The 20,505-nt window shown below is 55.4% G+C and overlaps 1 protein-coding gene across 6 annotated transcripts; it reads left to right on the top strand.

The window, feature by feature from the left end:
* The first annotated feature begins 891 nt into the window (after positions 1-891).
* On the top strand, positions 892-19,249 carry TRIT1 (tRNA isopentenyltransferase 1). 6 transcript variants are annotated; one of them, XR_015808246.1, is made up of 12 exons: positions 892-1,070; positions 6,141-6,283; positions 6,693-6,789; positions 6,990-7,138; positions 8,021-8,163; positions 8,389-8,500; positions 8,595-8,707; positions 9,724-9,801; positions 15,367-15,476; positions 15,785-15,899; positions 16,365-16,482; positions 18,633-18,772. XR_015808246.1 is itself a non-coding variant. In XM_088178191.1 (11 exons), the coding sequence occupies exons 1-11, from the start codon at positions 915-917 to the stop codon at positions 18,770-18,772; spliced, it is 1,356 nt and encodes a 451-aa protein (XP_088034317.1). In that variant the 5' UTR covers positions 892-914; the 3' UTR covers positions 18,773-19,249. The 6 variants fall into 6 exon arrangements, 5 of the variants coding, with proteins under 5 accessions (XP_088034317.1, XP_088034319.1, XP_088034321.1 ...); XM_088178191.1 differs by lacking the exon at positions 16,365-16,482 and having other exon boundaries at positions 18,633-19,249; XM_088178194.1 differs by lacking the exons at positions 892-1,070; positions 16,365-16,482 and adding an exon at positions 3,015-5,955 and having other exon boundaries at positions 18,633-19,249.
* Positions 19,250-20,505: the final 1,256 nt, after the last annotated feature.

Below are 20,505 nucleotides of genomic sequence, written 5' to 3'. Positions count from 1 at the left end.
TGAGTGTCAGCTGCAATCAGCACAAGTGGGCACTGCCAGGGCCTGAATTCTTTATTTTTTAATGCACACTGCCCTGCTAACACCCTGCTCTTTGCTGTACCCCCCCCCCCCCCCCCCAAACCACTTCTGCTTGCCCACCACATCTTCCCTCCCATCCCCGCGCCGGCCCGGGGGTGTCGTGGGCACGATGCCACCTTCACGCCTGGGCTGGCAAATTTTTAGGACAGTTTCCCGAGGCGGCGATAATCCCTTCCCTGCCGAGGGGGGCCGGCTGCCCACACCCCCCTGGCCAGCAGCCTGCATCTCCGTGTTGCCATGGCGAGGGATGTGTGTTGCCAGGGAGAGCAGCACCGCGGGGGTGCCATGGCAACGGCCTCGCCTTTTCCCTCCCCTCTGTTGCCACGGAGACAGCGGCCCTCTCCCCATCTCCTCCTGTTGCCGTGGCGATGGGAAGGAAGGACGAGCCTCAGTGGAAGCTGCGGTCGCCACGGCAACACGCTGCTCTGCGTTGCTATGGCAGCAGCCCCCTCGCATCATCCTACTCTGCCCCGTTGCCGTGGCAACAGCCCCGCTCCTCATCGCTTTGCCCCCTTTGCTACGGCAACAGCATCCTTCCCATCTGTCCTGGAAAAGGGACCACGGGGCAGAGCCCCAGGCGTGGACAAGGGGCTTGCCTGGGGGGGAATGGGGGAGCGGAAAAAGGGGCCGCGGGAATGGGGATGGGTTTGGGCACCCGGGACACGGGGAGGGGACCGGGATGAGTGTGGGGACACAGCGGCACGGAGGGGCTGGGGAAGGGAGTCCCGGCGGGCACGGGCACACGGAGCTCCGGGCCCGGCCCCGTCCTCCCCGCGGGCGGCCCCGGCCCCGGCCCCGGCCCGCCCCCGTCCCGCCCGCCCGTCCCCGGCCGGGCCATGGCGGCGGCGGCCGCGCTGTGCCTGGGCCGGGCCCCGCGGCCTCCGCGGCCGCTCGTGGTGATCCTGGGAGCCACCGGCACCGGGAAATCGGCGCTGGCGCTGCAGCTCGGGCTGCGGCTCGGCGGGGAGATCGTCAGCGCCGACTCCATGCAGGTACGGCCGGCGCCGGGCACCGGGGAGGCCGCGGCCGGGCCTGGGCCCGGGAGGAGCCGCGCCCGGAGCCCCGGCGGGGCCTGGGCCTGGGCCGGGGAGTTGGGAGGCGGCTCGGCCTCTACCGGGAGGGGTCTGGGCTGCACCGGGAGGGGTCCGGCCTGTACCGGAGGAGGTCCGGGCTGTACCCAGGGTGGTCCGGCCTGTACCGGGGCCTCCTGGGCCGCACTGCCAGAGTCCGAGCTGGGCCCGGAGGGGCAGCAGGGCCCAGTCGGGGCCTGGAGAAGCTCAGTCCCGGAGGCTCCGGGCACGTTCCCTCCCGTTCCTCCGGGTACATGTGTGGGAGAGCCCACGGGATGGATCCTGCCCGCTGAATGAGCTCCCGGTGTCCCTGTCCCTGTATCCCTGTCCCTGGAACCCATCCTGCTGCCCCTGTCCCAGCTCCGGTGTCCCTGTCCCGGTTCCCCAGTCCCAGTTCCTATCCCATGGGCAGTTGTTTGGTTCGTGTCCCCTCCCTGCCCTGTAGGCTCTGAACACGAGAGCGCAACCAAAACTGCGGAGTTTGTTCACAGTGTTTGTTTAAGCCTCCCCCCCATCGCCGATAAATTCACCTTTTGGAATGAAACCAGAGCAAAGGTGTTTTAATTGTAACCCACCAGAAGCTGCAGAGAGGTGTAAAGGGCTGAGTAGGGGGAGGCAGCAGCTGGAGTAACTTGGTAGTGAGCAACAGGCAGGGTGGGGTCCTCTGGCATCAGCAAAGGGACACCAAGAGATTTGGGGAAGAATATTAAAAATTGTGCTTTCTACTTGCCAGTGCCAGTATTTGTGCTCTCATCTCTCACTGCAAGCAGCAGTATGGGATATATCAGTTGTGTGGTTGGGATAAGTCAACAGTGAGAAGCCAAAACTCATTTTTTTGGATGGACATTTCAGCCACCACAAGACTAACAATTTTGTTGTTGTTTAGCAAAGTATTTTCCTTACTGATCCACACTTTCACTGTTCACTTCCTATAGTGCCTGAACTCTCCGTCAAGTTTAATGTTGAATGTATTTATTATTCTATGTAAAACTGTGTTTTCTGCCGGCAACACCCTTTGTGCTGCTCAGAGATCAACTCCCGCTGTTCTGTGCCCACCTCCCTGTTTCCTGGTCACCGTTTGTGTCCCAGTGAGCTAAATTTAAAACCCCAGCCTCCTGAATTTGGGGCAAACAATCAGAAAGTAATTTTATGGAATGTTTCCCTTAAGCTCTGGGGGGGGAAAGAGTGAGATCTGAGCTGAAATGAAATCCTGAGAGGGCAAAGCGTGAAGTGCAGGAGCTTTGCCCATCTTTAATATTGGGGAAGTGGCTGCTGACTTGAACGAGGCGAGGCTGCTGCTGCATGCTGAGCTCTGCAGGTGTGTTTGGAGCCTCGTGGCACGCTGTGAATCCCTGCTGGTGGATGTTTCGGAGCCGAATCCCCGCTGGTGGACATTTTGGAGCTTTCGTTTTGCTCCTCTCCTTTCAGCCCCCTCCATGGGAATGCGGGCAGTGCGGGGAGGTCCCTGCTGCAGGCGCCCAATGGCATCCTGGCTGCGGTGCCTCTTGTCCTGCTTTCCTTTTAATCTCATTCTAGCGTGACTGTGGAGCCAGGGCCGAGCAGCTCGGCTGCTTTATCCCCTAATGCAGCGTGCTGGCGAGGAGGGGGAGCCCAGCACGGCCCCCACCACGCTCCACTGACCCCCGGTCCCCCCCCAGCCGGGGCTCCTTTCTGCCTGGCTTTGTTGTGTCTCCCCGTGGCGTGTCCCCCTGCCACGCAGGGCTGGCTCTGCTGTCCTCGTGGGACACTCGCTGGGGTTTGGAATTTGGAAATCCCATTGCTCGTTCGGGACTGACAGCTGCCAGCGACCGTGTCGCCCCTCAGCCCCCTCTGTGCATTCATTGCTGGGCTCTGAGCAGCTCTGACAAATGCTGGCAGTGTTTTGGGCAGCTGCTGGAGCGGGAGCCAGGCTCGGGAAGGGGCTGGGGAGCCCTGAGCCCACCTGTTCCCACACACAGGCACCCCTCTATCCATCTCCAGGGTGTTTTCGTCATGGCTCTGAGTCGCTGTGCTCAAATTACAGACTTAACTGCTGCCTGCTTGCAGCTCAGGAGCTCTGCTTAATCTGCTGGCCTCTTAATCTTTCTTTTTGTCCTTTCTGTTGCTGTTTGTCATCCCAGTGAGTTTTGTTGAGGAGTAAGTAATTCCTTGGAGAGCCAGGCAGGGTGAAGCCAGTCCTGTTTCTTCATTCCTGGCAGTGAACACGCAGGGATCCCTGTGCCAGCTTGATGAGGGCCCCATCCACTCAAAATCCCACTGTCCTTATGGATCCCACTGTCCCTTCTGGATCCCACTGTCCCTTCTGGGTTTCTCCCTTGGCAGTGGTGATGCAGTTGCTGTAGCACACATTTACCAGTCAGTGTGTGGAGTCAGGACATCTCCAGAGCCATCCTTCTCATGGCAGGGATCAGGACATGGAGTCAGTCATGCTCTCCTTTCACCCTCGCTTGGTTTGGGTCCTCCAAGCCCCTCTCCAGCATGGTCCCTGTGAAATCCTGATGTTTTCCTGGCCATAGATGGTCTGGATGTGTTCCCCTGAATGATATCAAGAGTTTGGGATGATGTACTGAACTGATGGCAGAGCAAAGATTTGGGAGAGCCTGCCCTTCCCGGGCTGCAGATCCTGAAAATCTGTGTTTGTGTGTCCTGCCTCAGTTTCCTCACCTTTTCCATCTTCCAGCTCAGCTCAGAGGTGGGAGGACGCCTCAAGGCTAAGCATCTTTAGTGCTGGCTTGTGTTCCTTGTCTCGGAGCCTGGCTGCTCCAGGCTGCTGCTAATCTGTTTTGGGGCCTTAGAAAGCAACAAAGGCTTATCTGAGCCGCTGGCTGAAAATAGAAATGAGTGTCAGGAGGACGTCTCGGTGCGAGGCCCTGCCGACAGCCAGCTGGTGGAAACCTTCTCCGGGTTTACTGCCTGTGTGTAAAAGGCTGCCTTTGTTTCCTCCCAGCCCACACACTGACACCGCATTCCTGCCCTTGTTGCCAGATATTCCACGAGGCTCTCGGTGTTTAATCTCCAGGAGAACCCGGGGATAGCAGCCTGAGCTGAGTATCCTGGATGTGCAGGGCACCGGGAGCTGCTGGCTGACTTTGAGCTGCCCATCAGCCCTGTGATTTTCAGGCAGGCAGTGAGAGTTGGAGGAGCTGGAGGGTTGCAAATGGGGAGAGCAGGCACGGAGCCAAAGCTCGCTGAATTCAAAGGGTTTCTGTGCCGGCTGGAGCATTGTGTTGAATGGAGCAGCCCAGGGATCAATAGGCTGCCCACAGCCACGGGGCACGTTGGCAGAGCTGCCTGTGGGCCCGTCCTGCCTGCTCACCATTCCCTGGGGCACCTGCCTTTCTGCAGGCTTTGGTTGCCTTCCCTCTCCCCCTCGCTTCCTGCCCCCCGGGCGAGCCTTTTGGGATGGGAGCAGGAGCCAGCCCTGGCTCTTCCAGCTCTGAGAGTTAAGCAAGGTGGGAGCAGAGCCGGTTCAGCCGCCCCAGCAGCTCCAGCAGCTCGCATGACTGCTCCAGGCAGGGCTGGGGCTTCCCTGCTCCACTAACCTGGCATCATCCTTCACTGCCTCTCCGTGCCTGGTGCCCGTGGGTCACCTCTGTGTCACCTTGTCCTCCTGTCTGGGACCAGGGGAGCAGTGGGTGGAGGCTGTGCTGGAGGCTTGGCAGCTTCTCAGAGGGGATTAAGGGGAAATTTATTTCTTGAAGTCTGGCTGGGGTGGTTTCTGGTGGGGGGGGATGGAGGAGGAAATGAGTGCAGCCATTTCCAGTCCTTTTCCCCATCATCCCGGTTTATCCCATGCTGGGAGACTTCTCTTAAGCAGGAAGGCTCTGAGAACTAAACACATCCTTCCAAAGCACCTCCTGCTCAATCCTGGGCACGGCACAGAGCTGGGCTGCACAGAGCAGCTTTATGTGCCCCACTGCGAGCTCCCCATGCTGAGGAGGGTTGTGTTTGCATGGGAAGCAGGGTGAGGAGCTGTCCTCCCTTCTCCTGCCTGGAATCTGCTCTCACTGTGAAGGATTCTGGTGATGGAACACCAAGCTGAGGCAGCTCCAGCCCTTACAGCCCCTTGATCTTTACACAGCCTGGAGGGTGGATTTGGTGCATCTGCTGGGATCCAGGTTGCCTTGGCTCTTTACCAGGAATGCTGCAGAGGGGTTGGTGCTGAGGGTTTGGCTTTTCTCCCTGCTCTGCTCTCAGCTGAGGGCCAGCATCTCTCAGCAGTGCTCTCACAGGTTGTGTATCCCCAGTTTGGGAATGAAGATGTGTGGGATGCTGCTGGTTGTGCTCACCAGTGTCTCCTGGTTCCTTGGCCAGGTCAGTGCCCCATCCCCCTGGGATCACTGCCCTGCTGCTTTCTGTATCCACGAGGCTCAGGTAGAGCAGGCAGCACATCACAGGCTTTTAAGGTGTGCATGAGCTGTTTGTGTGTGTTCAGGAGGCTCCATGAAGTTGTGTGTTGCATCCACAAAGATCTCTGTGTGTTGCAGGAAGCAGTGATCCTTGTCCTCACATGAGGCTCCGTGCTGTGCTGGAGATGTTTGGAGAACAGCACACCTGAGATTTTAGCTGCAGATGAGGATGTGGCAGCTTGGAGGTGGAAGCTCCCTCATTTCAGAGCTCTGTGCTGGGCTGGTGACATTGCCAGGGCTCTGACTGCACTGTCCAAGAGCTCAATCAGCCGTCCCACCCCTAATTACAGGGTTGTATCAAACCAGGAAAGCAGTCACGAGCGGTTGGACTCAACGCTTCATCTCCCACGGGCAGGAACAAACACCGGAGAGAGGCAGCCTGGCCCTGGCAGGAGCAGGTGCTGGCAGCATTCCTGCTGCCCTGCCTGAGCATGGCACATGCCCCAGCTGTGCCCCTGCCTGTCCCCTGCCTGTCCCAGACACCAGCAGGGGCTGGGAGGGGTGACTGGGGCAGGGGGAAGCAGCAGTGATGACACAGAGATGAAGGACACAGAGGTGAAGGACGGGCTCTTCTCTTCCCCAGGTGTACAAGGGCTTGGACATCATCACCAACAAGGTTTCCCCTCAGGAGCAGCGTCTCTGCAGACACCACATGATCAGCTTTGTGGATCCCCTTGTCTCCAACTACACCGTGGTGGATTTCAGGGACAAAGCTGTGCCTCTGATATCCTGTAGTCCTGCAGCCTGCCTGGCTGAGCAGGAGCACACTTCCCCCTCCATGGCCAGAGGGATCAAAGGCTGGGCTTTCCACATCCCAACTGACTCTATTTTTTGGGAGGATTCTGTGGTCAGAGGGGTTTGGGGCTTCTTTTACCCCGCTAACCCTCAGGACAGCCCAGGGAAGATCTGTGCTGAGTGTTGCCATCCCTGGCAGTCCTGGGGTGTCCCCGAGTTTTGGTGGTGGCTGGCAGAGGTGACAGAGAGTAATGAGAGATGAGAGACACCTCTAACCCTGTCCTGCAGCCTTACTGGTTTCCTGGGGCTGGGAGAGTGGGATCTGAGCCCCAGGCTGCTGCTCCCACAGCCCTTCCCCCCTGCTCTGCATCTCTGCTTTCTCTCCTTGACTCTGGCACATTGAAGATATCTTTGCCCGGAACAAGATCCCCATTGTTGTGGGAGGAACCAACTACTACATCGAGTCCCTGCTCTGGAAGGTCCTTATCAACACCAAGGTACTGTGGGGGGCTGTGAATCATTTTGGGAAAGGATGAATCCCGTGTTTAGGGCAAACTTCCTGCAGTTTGGCACAGTGCTGTCCCTGCTAGAGAGGAGCAGGGAGAACCTAAGGACCCTCCTTCACCCCATGGCTCTGGGGGATCTTGTTGCTTGCACCGGCCTTGCACAGGGTTTGGTTTGGTCCTGTGCCCCGCAGGAGATGCCCAGCAGTGCCCCCAGGCCGGACAGTGACAGGAAAGTGGAGCTGGAGCAGCTGGACAGTGCTGAGCTCCATCGGCGCCTGAGCCAGGTGGACCCGGAGATGGCGGCCAAGCTGCACCCCCATGACAAGCGCAAGGTGGCCAGGTGAGCTCTGATGTGCCAGGGGCAGGAGCTGCCAGGGCCCAGCAGCCCTTCCCAAGGGAATTGTGTGCCTGGGAGCACGGCAGGATGAGCATTCCCACCCCAGCTGGGTGCTCCTGGCTTCTTACAGCCGGTTCCTGGGGACCTTGGGGTGCTGATGCTGGCGACTCTCTGGGATCTGAGCCCTCTGGCTCACACAGCTCCAGCCTAAGCTGCCTCTGGGGTGCTGGGCTGTGCTCTGGGGCTGCTCCTGCTCCGTGCCCCAGCAGCAGCAGGCTTTGTCTGGAGCTATTTAAAGAGCAAGCTGCCCTGCTGGCTGAGTAACATAGCTGAGCTCTGTGGGAACAGCACGGCAGCAAGACCAGGCTTGCTGCTCTGTCCCAGCCGAGCCCTGGCCCCGGGGAGCAGAACACCGCCCACCCCATTCGCACGGTGCAGGGGGATGGAGGGTTGGGCACCAGCATAGCTCCTCCACCTCCCTCCTTCCCTGCCCGGGCTGGGCTGGGCTGGGCTGGGCTGGGCTGGGCTGGTGGTAAAGCTCCACAGCAGCATCTCAGCACTGGTCCCTTCCCTGCAGCCCTGCCTGGCTGGAAAGGGCAGGGCTGGAGCCAGATCCCTGTCCCCTGCAGGGCTTGTCCCAGAGCCAGGCAGGAGTGTGGGTGGCTGTGCTCTGGGCTCCTTGTGTGCCAGCCCTGCACCCCCAGGAGCTGGGTGTGTGTGGATGCCGGGCACGGGACGGAGCTGGAACCTGCCCTCCCCCCACATGAGAGGGTTGGATCTCGGCGGGTGTCTGCGGTTCCCTTTGCTGCAGCCCCCGGGGCTGCTGGGGCAATGGGAATGCTCGTTCTCACCCAGCCTCTGAGCTCTTTGTGTCTCTGCTTCCAGGAGCCTCCAAGTGTTTGAAGAGACAGGGATCCCCCACAGTGAAATCTTGCACCAGCAGCAGGAGGAGGAAGGTGGGGGGCCCTTAGGTGGGCCCCTGAAATACCCACATTCCTGCATCCTGTGGCTCCACGCAGACCAGGCAGGTGAGAGCGGGCTCCTGTTTGGCTGAGGAAGGGCTGGCTCCCTGCTCCTGCCCTGGAGAAGGCAGCAATTCCTCTGGCATCACTGGGTGTGCCAGAGAACTCCCTGACCTGCCGGGCTCTGCCTTGCTCAGGTGGAGCAGCAGCCTGGCAGTGCTGACTCATGTCCTGGCAGGCTGTGCAGCCCCAGGACACAGCTCCTCAGCGTGTCCTGCTGTCGTGCTGCAGCTCTGGATGCACGGCTGGAGAAGAGGGTGGATGACATGGTGGCTGCAGGGCTGCTGGAGGAGCTGCGGGATTTCCACCGCCGCTACAACCAGGAGAAAGTGGCAGAGAACCGGTGGGTGAGCAGCCAAATCCTCTCTGCTCCTCCCTCTGGAGGTGTCCCACTGTTCCACAGGACATGGCTGTGATCCCTGCCTTTGGTTCTCCAGGCAGGATTACCAGCACGGAATCTTCCAGTCCATTGGCTTCAAGGAATTCCACGAGTACCTCGTCAGTGAAGGGAAATGTTCACCAGAAACCAGTGCCCTGCTGCTGGAAAAAGGTGGGAGGAGCACCCTGCGTGCCCCACAAAGCTCCAGGTGACACCACAAGATGGTCTAAACCAAGGTCACAGCCCCAGCTGCACCTTTCTCTCTGCATTTCCCACTCCTGCCAGCCCAGTGGGGCATGGACTCGTTTTCCAGTGCTTGGAGAGCATCTCTGAGCACACCCAGAACAACCCCTCCCTCCCCTGAGGCCTCCCTGCAAGATGTACAGTGTGATTTGGGATGTGCAGCAGGTCCACTTGGGTGATGGGATCCCAGCTGGGCTGTGCATGCTGTGGAGAGCAGGGCTGGAAAAGAGGAATGCAGCAGAGCTCAGCGTGTCAGCAGCACTGTGGTGAGGAGGAATGTGGGATCACTCAGCAGGGATGCACCCTTTGGTGCTGTGTTATTCTGGAATGTCTGGGCTGATGTTGGAGGGGAGCTGCTCTCCACACAGGGAGGGCCCAGGCAAAGTCCATCTGTGCCAAGGAGGGTTCAGTGTGAAGTGGAGGTGGAGACTGAAGAAACCACAGAAATGATAAAAGGCTTGCAAACAAGTCTGATGCAGAAGGAGCTTGTTGTGTCTGCTCAGGAGACGATTAGGAGGGGTTAGATAAACCTGGTACTAAATATTGAGCAGTTGTAGAGTGGTAAATCATCCTCTGCTGGGTGGGATGAGCAGTCCTGGGCTCCATTTGTGCAGAGAATGGGGCATTATGAGAACAGTGCAGCCCTTGAACAGGTTGTCCTGGCTGCTAAAAGCTTCAGGGTGGAGGGTTTGGGCTCTTTGCACCCTCTGTTTATTCAGGGATATTTGGGGTACCTTGTCCAGCCTTTCCACGTTGCCACTGCCCCTCCACTGTGTGTCAGGGCTCAGCCTCTTAGTGAAGGCACAGACCCCCAGAATGACAGTAAAAATAATTCTTATGGTGCTAAACTTCTTCCTCGTGTAATTTCCCTTCCCTAGAGCTTCTCACTGACCTTTTGGGTTTTGTTTTTTTTTTTTCTTTTGTTTAACCCCTCTGTTTCAAAGGGATCCAGGCCCTCAAGCAGGTGACCAAGAGATACGCCCGGAGGCAGAACAAATGGGTCCGGAACCGCTTCCTGAAACGTGAGTGCTCTGCTGCCACCTCTCCTCATCCCCCTCCCCAGCCCCAGAGGGGACACGGGTGCTTTGGGGCAGCCTGTGTTTGGGAGTCTGCTCCCAACCACACCCTCCAGGAGTCACCCAGGGTCCCCACCCAGCCACGAGGCTCTGCCTCCCCCAGTTGCCTCCCGTTGGTTTGGGTTGCTGAGCGGGTGTTGGAGGGAGCTATTACATAAGGGCAAATATTTACCTGATGTCATCAAACTCTTCTTTAAATCAGAACAATAGCAGGAGTGCAGTTACTATGGTTCTGTATAATTTTGTGCTATATTTAACAGAATTTGGCAAAACTAAAGCCACAGCTGATCATCTGATTTTGAAAGAGAAGAAGATGTTAGGTTTGCATTCTCAATCTGTCCTCAAGATGATGGCACATGCTCTCTTGCTAGCCCTGAGCAAGGAAACACAATCCCAAGAAATATTTACAAAATCACCTTGCAGCCCTGCAGGGCTGTGATGCCGAGTGTGCTTTTGGAAGTCCCTGCCTTTGTGTTCCTGCCCTCTCCTCCTTCCCCGTGTCCCCACCCTGGGCCAGCAGTGCTGGGGGATGTCACCTCCTGCTCTGTCCCCACCCTGCCCACCCAAGGGTCCCACTGAGCCCCTGGGCATCTCCCAAAGTGCTTCTGGAGGCTGAACAAAGCTGGGGGGTGAAGTATTCTCCCAGTTACCCTGGCAATGCTGATCTGCTGGCCCTGGGCAAGGTCCTGTTCCCCTGGACTTGCCTGTGGTGCAGGATCATCTCACATGATGGACAGATGGAGACACTAAAATAAGGGTAAATTTTTTGGTGTGCTTTTATGGGGGTTTCTAATTAATCCTTTGCAGTTGGGCTAAATGTGAGTGAGCTCTACTTATTTTTCATGTCTTTGAACATGAGTGTGCAGTAATTGGTAGGAGATAATTAGCACAATGACAGTAAATCACCCAGCAGCTTGGGCACTGATAGGGCACAGATTCTGTGTGTACTTCATGAGTAACTTTTCACAGACAGCACTGCAAAAGGCACAAGTGTGGGACTGACACCAGCATCCTTCCCTGCCAGCACAGGTACTCATCTCACCTGCTCTGTCACATCCTGCTGCCACTTGCACTAGAAGGGCACTGAGAAGTTGCTGGCAGTTTGGGGAGTGCCAGGAGTGCTGGGGTGAGCAGCATTTCCCCCTTGCATTAGCAGCAGAATTATTTGCTTGGTTTGCTGCTGTTCATCCTGGCTGAAACAACCCTCTGGCACACAATTCCTTGTGCTGGTCACTAAATCCTGTTAATAATGTGCTGTGGGAGATGCCATCTGTCCATTCAGGAGTGCTCCTGAATGTTGTGTTATTGATAAGTGAGATATTGCATGCCCTGTTGTACTGAAAGCAAAACCAGTGAGAGACTCCAAGTCAGTAACAGGAAAAAATAAAATGCATGCAATAGTACAAAAGAAAAACACTGCCAGAGTGAGAACACAACGTGACACTGTCAGTCAGTCAGGGCTTGGTGCAGTCCCATTCCATGGTGGCTGCATCCTCCTGCAGTGACAGATGTGGTTCTGCTGGAGCAGGGCTCCTGCACAAGGTGCAGTTTTCCTCCAAAGCTGCAGGGATGATGTGCAAGGCTCTGGTTTTCCTCTGGGATCCAGTGGGAAAAGGCTGCTCTGCTGTTCCAAATCTCCCCTTTGATCTGGGTAGGAAATGCTCGGCTCCTGCCCTGGCTGGAGCATCTCCCAATGGGATGATGGAATTTGATCAGCCCTGCCCTGGGACTGCATGGCCATGGACAGGAGAGATCTCCTGGAGGGAGGATGGGCTGTGGGCAAGAGAAAGAACACTGCAACAGCTGGGTGAACAGCTGGAACATGAACAGCAGAGATCCCCACAGAGATCAGGATCACTGCCACAGCTGGGTGAACAGCTGGAACATGAACAGCAGAGATCCCCACAGAGATCAGGATCACTGCAACAGCTGGGTGAACAGCTGGAACATGAACAGCAGAGATCCCCACAGAGATCAGGATCACTGCCACAGCTGGGTGAACAGCTGGAACATGAACAGCAGAGATCCCCCCAGAGATCAGGATCACTGCCACAGCTGGGTGAACAGCTGGAACATGAACAGCAGAGATCCCCACAGAGATCAGGATCACTGCCACAGCTGGGTGAACAGCTGGAACATGAACAGGAGATCTCTCCCATGGAGATAAAGAACATTGTCCCACCTGGTTTTAACATGGCCCATGAACAGGAGATAGATCCTGCAGGGAGGGTGGGTTTGGAAAAGATAACATGATCATCCCCCTGATTTTATCAGGTTTTATCAGCAGGGGATATCTCCACAGAGATAAGGATCCTCCTCCTTTTAGATGGTGACAGAATAAATATCTTGACATTGTAACCCAGGACACCTGTATATTAGTGATATATCACAGAACCCATTCAGACACACCCAGGCACACCCAGATATTACATGCCTCTCATATAATAAGTTGTTATAAAAAAAAATTAAAATTAAAAAAAAAAATTTAAAAAATTTTTTTTTTTGAAAAATTAAAAATATTGAAGTTTTTTAAAATAAAAAACTTTTCAAACTATTTAAAAATCAACAAAATTAAAAATAAAAAAATGCTAACAATTTTAAAATATTTTAAAAAATTAAAAAAAAAATGAAAAGGAAAAAAAATAATTAAAACTTAAAAAAAAATTAAAAATAGAAGCAGGAGTGCTTATGCCTACAGATCCATGAGCATGAGGATTCGAGAGCCGACTGAAGGAGTGTGCAACGAGTGTGGAAAAAACGGGAGCAATCAAGTGCTGAATCATCCATCGATCGGCAGGCATGAGCAATCGATCGCCGAGCTGATCGATCGGCAGGCATGAGCAATCGATTGCCGATCGAATCGATCGGCAGGCATGAGCAATCGATCGCCGAGCTGATCGATCGGCAGGCATGAGCAATCGATCGGCAGGCATGAGCAATCGATCGCCGATCGAATCGATCGGCAGGCATGAGCAATCGATCGCCGAGCTGATCGATCGGCAGGCATGAGCAATCGATCGCCGAGCGAATCGATCGGCAGCCATGAGCAATCGATCGCCGAGCGAATCGATCGGCAGGCATGAGCAATCGATCGCCGAGCTGATCGATCGACAGGCATGAGCAATCGATCGCCGAGCTGATCGATCGACAGGCATGAGCAATCGATCGCCGAGCTAATCGATCGGCAGGCATGAGCAATCGATCGCCGAGCTGATCGATCGGCAGGCATGAGCAATCGATCGCCGAGCTGATCGATCGGCAGGCATTAGGAATCGATCGCCGAGCTGATCGATCGGCAGGCATTAGGAATCGATCGCCGAGCTGATCGATCGGCAGGCATTAGCAATCGATCGCCGAGCTAATCGATCGGCAGGCATTAGCAATCGATCGCCGAGCTGATCGATCGGCAGGCATTAGCAATCGATCACCGAGCTGATCGATCGGCAGGCATTAGCAATCGATCGCCGAGCTGATCGATCGGCAGGCATTAGCAATCGATCGCCGAGCTAATCGATCGACAGGCATTAGCAATCGATCGCCGATCGAATCGATCGGCAGGCATTCGGAATCGATCGCCGAGCTAATCGATCGACAGCCATGAGCAATCGATCGCCGATCGAATCGATCGGCAGGCATTAGGAATCGATCGCCGAGCTAATCGATCGGCAGGCATGAGCAATCGATCGCCGATCGAATCGATCGGCAGGCATGAGCAATCGATCGCCGAGCTGATCGATCGGCAGGCATTAGCAATCGATCGCCGATCGAATCGATTGGCAGGCATGAGCAATCGATCGCCGAGCTGATCGATCGGCAGCCATGAGCAATCGATCGCCGATCGGATCGATCGGCAGGCATGAGCAATCGATCGCTGATCGAATCGATCGGCAGCCATTGGCAATCCAGTGCCGAGCAATCAATCACACTCCTCACACACTCCCTGCACACTCCTTGAACACACCTTGTACGCTGCTCACACACTCCTTGCACACTTATTCACATGCATTGCACACCCCCTACGCACTTCTTGCACACGCCTTACAGACTCCTTGCACACTCATTTGCACAGACATTGCACACTTATTGCACACTCACTTGCACACTTGTTACTCACTCCTTGCACACTCCTTGCTGCATTGCAGGGCTCCAGCTCGGGGGGTGTCTGCAGTACCGCGCTCTGTCCACAAGGCAGCAGCCCCAGGAGCTGTTCGGGGTGGATCTCCTGCCCACAGCCTCTCATCCCAGACCCTCCAGAGCCAGCTCCTCCTCCTGTACCCCCGTACCCCATCCCCTCCCAGCAGCAGGGATAAAATCCCAAGCAGAGTCTCAGCCCCGTGTCAGGCACCACTAGATGATGGCAGTCACAACATCCCTGCAGCTTATCCTGCCAAATGCTCCTGAGGGGCTCAGGGAGGGGGTCCCCACGCACCCACACATGCTGCTGGCAGGGAGAAAAGCCCATTTGACAGCTGCCCTCCAGATTAGGAGCAGGAGCCCCGTGGCTGCTGCGAGCCCAGGCCGTGCTCTCTGCAGTGGCAGGGAGCCAGCAGGACTTCCCCATCCCAGCCCCAGCCTTGGAGCAGGGCCAGCAGCAGCAGCTGGGAGCCGGGCACTTGTTGAAAGGTGCTCAGTAGGGGCAAAACAACAATAAAATAAATAATAATAATTAAAAAAAAAAAAAAAAAAAAAAAAGAGAGAGGAGGCAGGGAGAAACTCGAGTCAAAAAGAGAGGGACTTTGAAGGAGGCGCAGGAGTTTTGCCAGAGCCATGTGCTGGGTGGCTCAGCTCACCTTTCTGGTGGCAGGTGTGCTTCAGATGGGCTTGTCAGGGGCTTGTTTGTAGGCACAGCAATAAAACCAGCACCTGCTGGGGACTGGCACGTGGAGCCTTTGATGGCTTTGTCCAGGCAGGGACGGCCAGGTGCCCGTGGAGGGCAGGTGAGCCATGGAGAGCAGCCAGGTCACCCAGGGAGCAGGTGCTGTGTGATGGCAGCTGTTTCACCCTGTCCAGCCTGCAGCAAGTGCCCTGTGCCCTGGCACTGGGCCATGGGGAGACCAAAGGGGTGGCTGTGAACCTGTCCCTTGTCATTAGTAAAGCATCTCCTGCCATGTCCTGCTGCCAGGAACCAGGAGCATCAGCCCCTGCACGATCAGTTCCAGCTCTGTGCACGCTCAGATCCCTCAGCCAGGCTCCATGTAAGCGTGGTGTGATGGCTTTGTGCCTGGATCCAGCTCTTTCATCCTCCCAGCCTCCTGTGGACCAGGGCTGAGGGGGTTGTTGTTGTGATGGGCTGTTGGCACGCTCAGATTCCAGAACACTCTCCTGTGAAGATGTTTCCCTGAGTCCTGAGGTGTTCCTGCTCTTTGCAGGAGAGAATTTTGGCTCTGCAGAGCCTGGTGCTGGTGGCTCCTGGATGCTGATAGGAAAAAGCAGATCCCTCTGCTCCCCCTGGGTTCTGGGAGGGGGTGCTGGGGGGTTCTGGTGCTGACCTGCCTCGTTGTGTTTTTGTAGGTCCTGGGCCCAATGTTCCCCCAGTTTATGGCTTGGAGGTTTCTGATCTGCAGAGGTGGGAGGAGGATGTGGTGAAACCTGCCCTGGAGATTGTGGAGAGCTTCATCCAGGTACTGAGGAGCTGGGTTTAACACTGACTGACTTCTCTGTGGTCTCCAGGCCCCCTCACTTGGCACACAGTCTCTCCCTGGAGCAAGGCTGGCTGTTCACTGCCCAGCCTGGGCATTTCCTTGCAGCAGTACAAGTTTGTTGTCTCAGATGAACGTTTTCCACAGTGCTGCACTTGGGTAAAACTCCATTGTCTGCCTTGCCAACCTCAGTGTCTGAGCCTGGCAAGCTCCCATCCCAACCTCTATGGGACTGAACACAGGCAAATGTTCGTGGCAGAGACCAATTTGAGGCATTATTTGATGTGCAGGGCCGTGAGCCCCCGGCAGAGCCCCTGAGGATGGAGCAGGACGAGGAGAACAAGCGGAGCCATCGCGTGTGTGAGCTCTGTGACAGAATCATCATCGGGGACAGGGAGTGGGCAGGTAGGGCCCAGGAGGGCACCTGGGAGGGCTCTGCTTCTGTGGGCTGATGGAGCAGCTCCCCTGTGGCTGCATGACCCCACCCCAGCTCACAATCCTGGCCTTTCAAGGATTGTTTGCAGGAGCTGTGCCATCCTGAACCATCTGTCAGGATTCCCCCCCTTCCCCAGCACCCAATAAACACAGAGAGCATCACAGCAGGGATCTGATGTGGCAGCAAGCTCAGAGCTGCTGCGTTTAGTCAGGGCTCCTGCTCCTTCACAACACTGGGGATGCTTCCTCAAAAAGCACAGAGCAAATCTCTCTCCTCTAAAATTCTGTTGTGTAAATGAAAGTTTCTTAATGTTTTTAATAGTTCAGTTTTTCTCCTATTTTCTCAAATATTTCCTATTTGCGTGTGTTTATTTTTCTTTTTAAATTATTCCTAGCTGCAATGGTAATAGAAAAGGGATTTTCTATTTTCCATAGACTTTAAAAGAGCTCAGCTGGAATCAGATTAAGTCAGTGAGTTTATCTGTGCTGGGAGGCTCCTGCTGAGAACCAGAAACAAAAAGTCACGGAGAAACAGGCTGCAGAAATGAAGCTGGTAAATCTCCATGTGTTGCCCAAATACAGGATGTGCAGGGTCATGGTTTAACCTCAGCATCTGAGCCCCCCACAGCCACTCACCCACTCTCTGTCTCTGGGAGAGAGAATTGCAAGGGTAAAAGTGAGAAAATTTGCGGGTTGAGTTAAAGTTCAATAGAGAAAGCAAATCAAAACAAGGACTTAATTCACTGCTTGTTGTGGTTGGGCAGATGCTCAGCCATCCCCAGGAAATCTGGGCTCCAGCACATCTAACTTGAGTTTGAGAAGACAAACTCCATCATCCCCCCCCCTTTCCTCCTCCTTCCCCCCAGGATGGTCTGGGATGTCCCTGGGGTGAGCTGGGGTCACCTCTCCCAGCTGCGTCCCCTCCAACCCCCTGAGCACCCCCAGCCCCCTCTGTGTTGCTGTGAGGAGCAGAAAAGGCCTTGAGGCAGTTCCAGAACTCCCAGCAATAAGAAAACATCCCTGAGTTATCAACCCCGTGCTCAGCACAAATCCAAACACAGCCCCAGAGCAGCTACTGTGAGGGAAATCAACTCTGCCCCAGCCAAAACCAGCAGATGCAGACACAACCAGAGATAAATTTCCCGGGTTGTTGGGTTGGAAGGAGTTGCTTTTTCCTGACTGAGGCGGGGAAGTGCTGAAAGCAAAGAGCTGGCTCTGAGTAGGAGGCTCCTTGCAGTGAGATCAGTTAAGTGCAGTTGTTATTTTAGTCAGTCTCAGCTGTCTCGGGAGCTGCTTTGAAGGAGCTCTGCTTGTCCAGAACTGAAAACTTTCAGCGTCCCTGTCATCTTTTAGGTCCAGCATGTTCTGTGACCGAGTGGGAGCTGCTCGAGGTCCCCCCCCCAAATCCCAGAGCTGCAGCTCCGGGTCCTCAGGGGTGTCACCCCAGATAGCAATCGATGGTGACAATGCCTCCCTCAGGCAAGAGCAGCTGTTATTCCCTGTATCCAGCTGAACTGGGCCCAGATCCCCAGATGGTGGGAGAAAAATGCTCCAAATCCTGGGTGTTACTTGTGCCTGCAAAATGGAAAAGGAAGGTGAAAACAGTGGTGGGAGCTGGGTGGATCTGCACCCTGCTCTGTTTTCTTGGGTGACAGAGAGTTTTGGGAATTGCTTCCCAGCACCCTGCTGGCTCTGGGGCATTTTAAAATTGTATCTGATTTTACAATTTATGTGGACTTGAAGAGCACAGCTCCCCAGACAGCAGCAGCAATTGGCACTTCCTCAGCCACTGTAGCTTTGGTGTTGCTTGTGACAAATTGCAGGAGGTGAGACTTTATCTCAGGCTGAGGGTGACCCTCCAGCATTGTGATAAAGCAGCAGCTTTGCATGTGATTTCATCCTTTGGCAGAAAAAGGATGGCTGGAAAACACCTGAGGGCCTTGATTCAGCGAGCACATAGCCTCGTTTAATTAAGGCCCTGCTTGAAAAGTTTGTGCTTTAATTGCTGCTCTGATCTCTTGGAAATGGCAAAACCGCCCCGCCGAGATGGTCAGACAAAGCCCTGAGATAAAACCACTGATAAGGAGGTTTGGCTGTCCTTAAGGATGTGATTTCACCCAGAAATGCAGCTCCTGCTGCTCCAAACCAAATCCCTGGGATTACCCCTCTGTTCCCATCTGACTCCTGCTTTCATGGCTGGGGCACTGCCCTGGAGTTATTCAGAAGTTTAATTCTGCTCCAGGCTTTTCCCTGGCTGCCCTGTGGGATGCACAGGATATTCCCAGTGCTGTGGTGCAGGGATCCAGTCCTACAAATGATCCTGGCAGTTCTCCACGGGGAGCAGGGAGTTGCACAACCTCACCTGCAGCCTGCAAAGTGCCACCTCCTGGGAAACACATTCCCTCTTCCCTGGAGAGGTTGGGAGTGACAACCTGAAATCTTCTGCTTACACAGAACCAGGAGTTTTCCCTCTCTCAGTCCTTCCTGAGGAGTTCTGGGAGCTTTGTTCTCTTCTGAGCCCTGATAGTTTGGTCTGGAAGTGTCCAGAGGAACAGCCAGGGCAGGGTTTGGGAGTCCATTTTTCTTCAGGAGTGAATTGTGTGGGAAGCTGGGAAAGGAGGGTGCTCTGCCCTGTATGTGGGGTTCAGCTGTTTCCTCTTCCAAATTCCACAGATTAAATGCTCTGTTTGCCTGTTCCTCCAGCTCACACACGGTCCAAATCCCACCTGCACCACCTGAAGAAGAGGAGGAAGCTGGAGGCGTCCAGCCATGCCAGAGGGACCCTGGGGGACAGTGGGGACACAGAGACCTCGGACGAGGATGGCAGCCTGCCCTTGCCTTAGGCCTGGAAAAGGGAGCAGCTGTGCATCCACCTGCATGGAGAGGAAGCTCCTTAGTCCTGGGCAACCTTGAACCAAGGAGCTGAGTAATTTTTTTTTTTTTTTTTTTTTTGGGGATGAGGCAGGGTGTGTGCCACGTCGGCTGCATCGGATCCTCTTCATGTGGGCTCATCCCGCTGTGTTCCCATGCTCCCCCAGCCCTGCCTGGAACGGGCTGGGCCCCGGGGCAAGGCTGCTGGGAGCCTTCTCCCATGCAAAATGTGAATTCCTGCCAGAGCTGCATCCTTGGGATGGCTGAGCTGCTGCTATGTGGTTGTGTGGATCTCAGAGAGACACAAATACCCCAACTCCTCCAGCTTGGCCGGGAGTGCAGCTCCAGCTCCGGCTGCCTTTATTGTGGAGAGAATATTTTTTTTTTGTTGTTCTTTTATATGCAAATAAAGTTGCAGGATTATTGTGGGTTCCCCTCCCTGTTAACAAGCGCGGTTTCCTTGCTCTCTGATTCTGCCTGGCCCCAGTTGCCTGCTCTGGGCACAGGGCAGGAGATCCAGGTCTGGTTCCTTCTCCCAGTCACCTTTTGCACAGCTCCTGAGGGAGCTGAGCAGATGTTCCCAGCGTGGTGGGGGCAGGGAGCCCTGTGCACACAGCAGGTGCAGGAGGAGCTGGCACCTGTTAAACAGGAACTTGGAAATGATCTCATCGAGTTTGCAACAGATGAGCCTGTCCTAGTTAAGGCAGAATTCCCAGGGGGTTACACTGTGGTTTGGCACTGAGAACCGGCCCTGAATTTGAATCCAAGCTACTGAGCAGCAAATTCCTGGTGCTGTGTCCACCAGGCAGTGCCAGTGTTGTTCCTGGAGGATGTGAGTGCCATTTGTGCCTGGAATGCTGCTCTGGTGAAACCAGGACAGCATTGCCAGGGCGTTTGGGATTCTCTTGGCAAACGCAAGCCTGGGAGGGTTGGTAGAGCACAAGTTTTTCCTTGTGCTGTGCCGTGTGGCAAGAGCCAGGGCTCATCCTGCCAGGGAAGGGCTGCGTGGGTGGATCTGCCAGCGTGGGCTCTGGAGATTCCTGCTTTGGTGGGGATTAGATTAAACCTCCAGTTTGTGTTCCTCGGTGTGGAATTATTCCTGCAGCACCCCAAGGGGCAGTTCCTCGGGCTGTGTGATGGGGGGTGGGAGCTCAGACTGAAGGGAACATGCAGGGAAAAGCTGGGAATTTGGGATGCTGGGTCTGTGCTGTGCCAGCTGAGCTTCTTCTCCAGCCCAGGCTTGTTTGCCATCCATGCTGACTCAACCCATGGATGTGGGCTCAGCCCAGTGCTGGAGCACACGGCCACGAGGTCGTGGTGTGGAATTGTGTTCTCCCAGCCTGGATGGACAGAGTGTGAGCTGGGAGTGAAGCCCCATGTGCTGAGCTGGTTTGTGACAGACAGCTCTGAGATGTTGAGTCATCTCCCCAGGCCAGGCTGGGATCACTGGGGCAGTGCTGGGAAGAAGGGTTGGGATTATCTGCTCCAGCTCCTGAGTGCAGTCAGATGTCCATACTGGTAGAGATGGATTAAATATCCTTAATCGGTTTAATATGAACTTTGTTATCCCCACGGATACATTTATTCCTCTTCTACGGTAGCCTGTTCTCTTCAGGAGCCTGCTCGGGATGGGCTGTGCTGGGCAGAGGGGCCAGGGGCTCCCAGGCCATTCCCAGGTGTTGGTTCCCAGGTGTTGCAGATGAAC

Source organism: Sturnus vulgaris, chromosome 24 (assembly GCF_052056855.1).
Source record: "Sturnus vulgaris isolate bStuVul1 chromosome 24, bStuVul1.hap1, whole genome shotgun sequence".
In the NCBI taxonomy this organism is placed as follows: domain Eukaryota; kingdom Metazoa; phylum Chordata; class Aves; order Passeriformes; family Sturnidae; genus Sturnus; species Sturnus vulgaris.
This window is presented reverse-complemented; position numbering and strand designations above follow the sequence as displayed.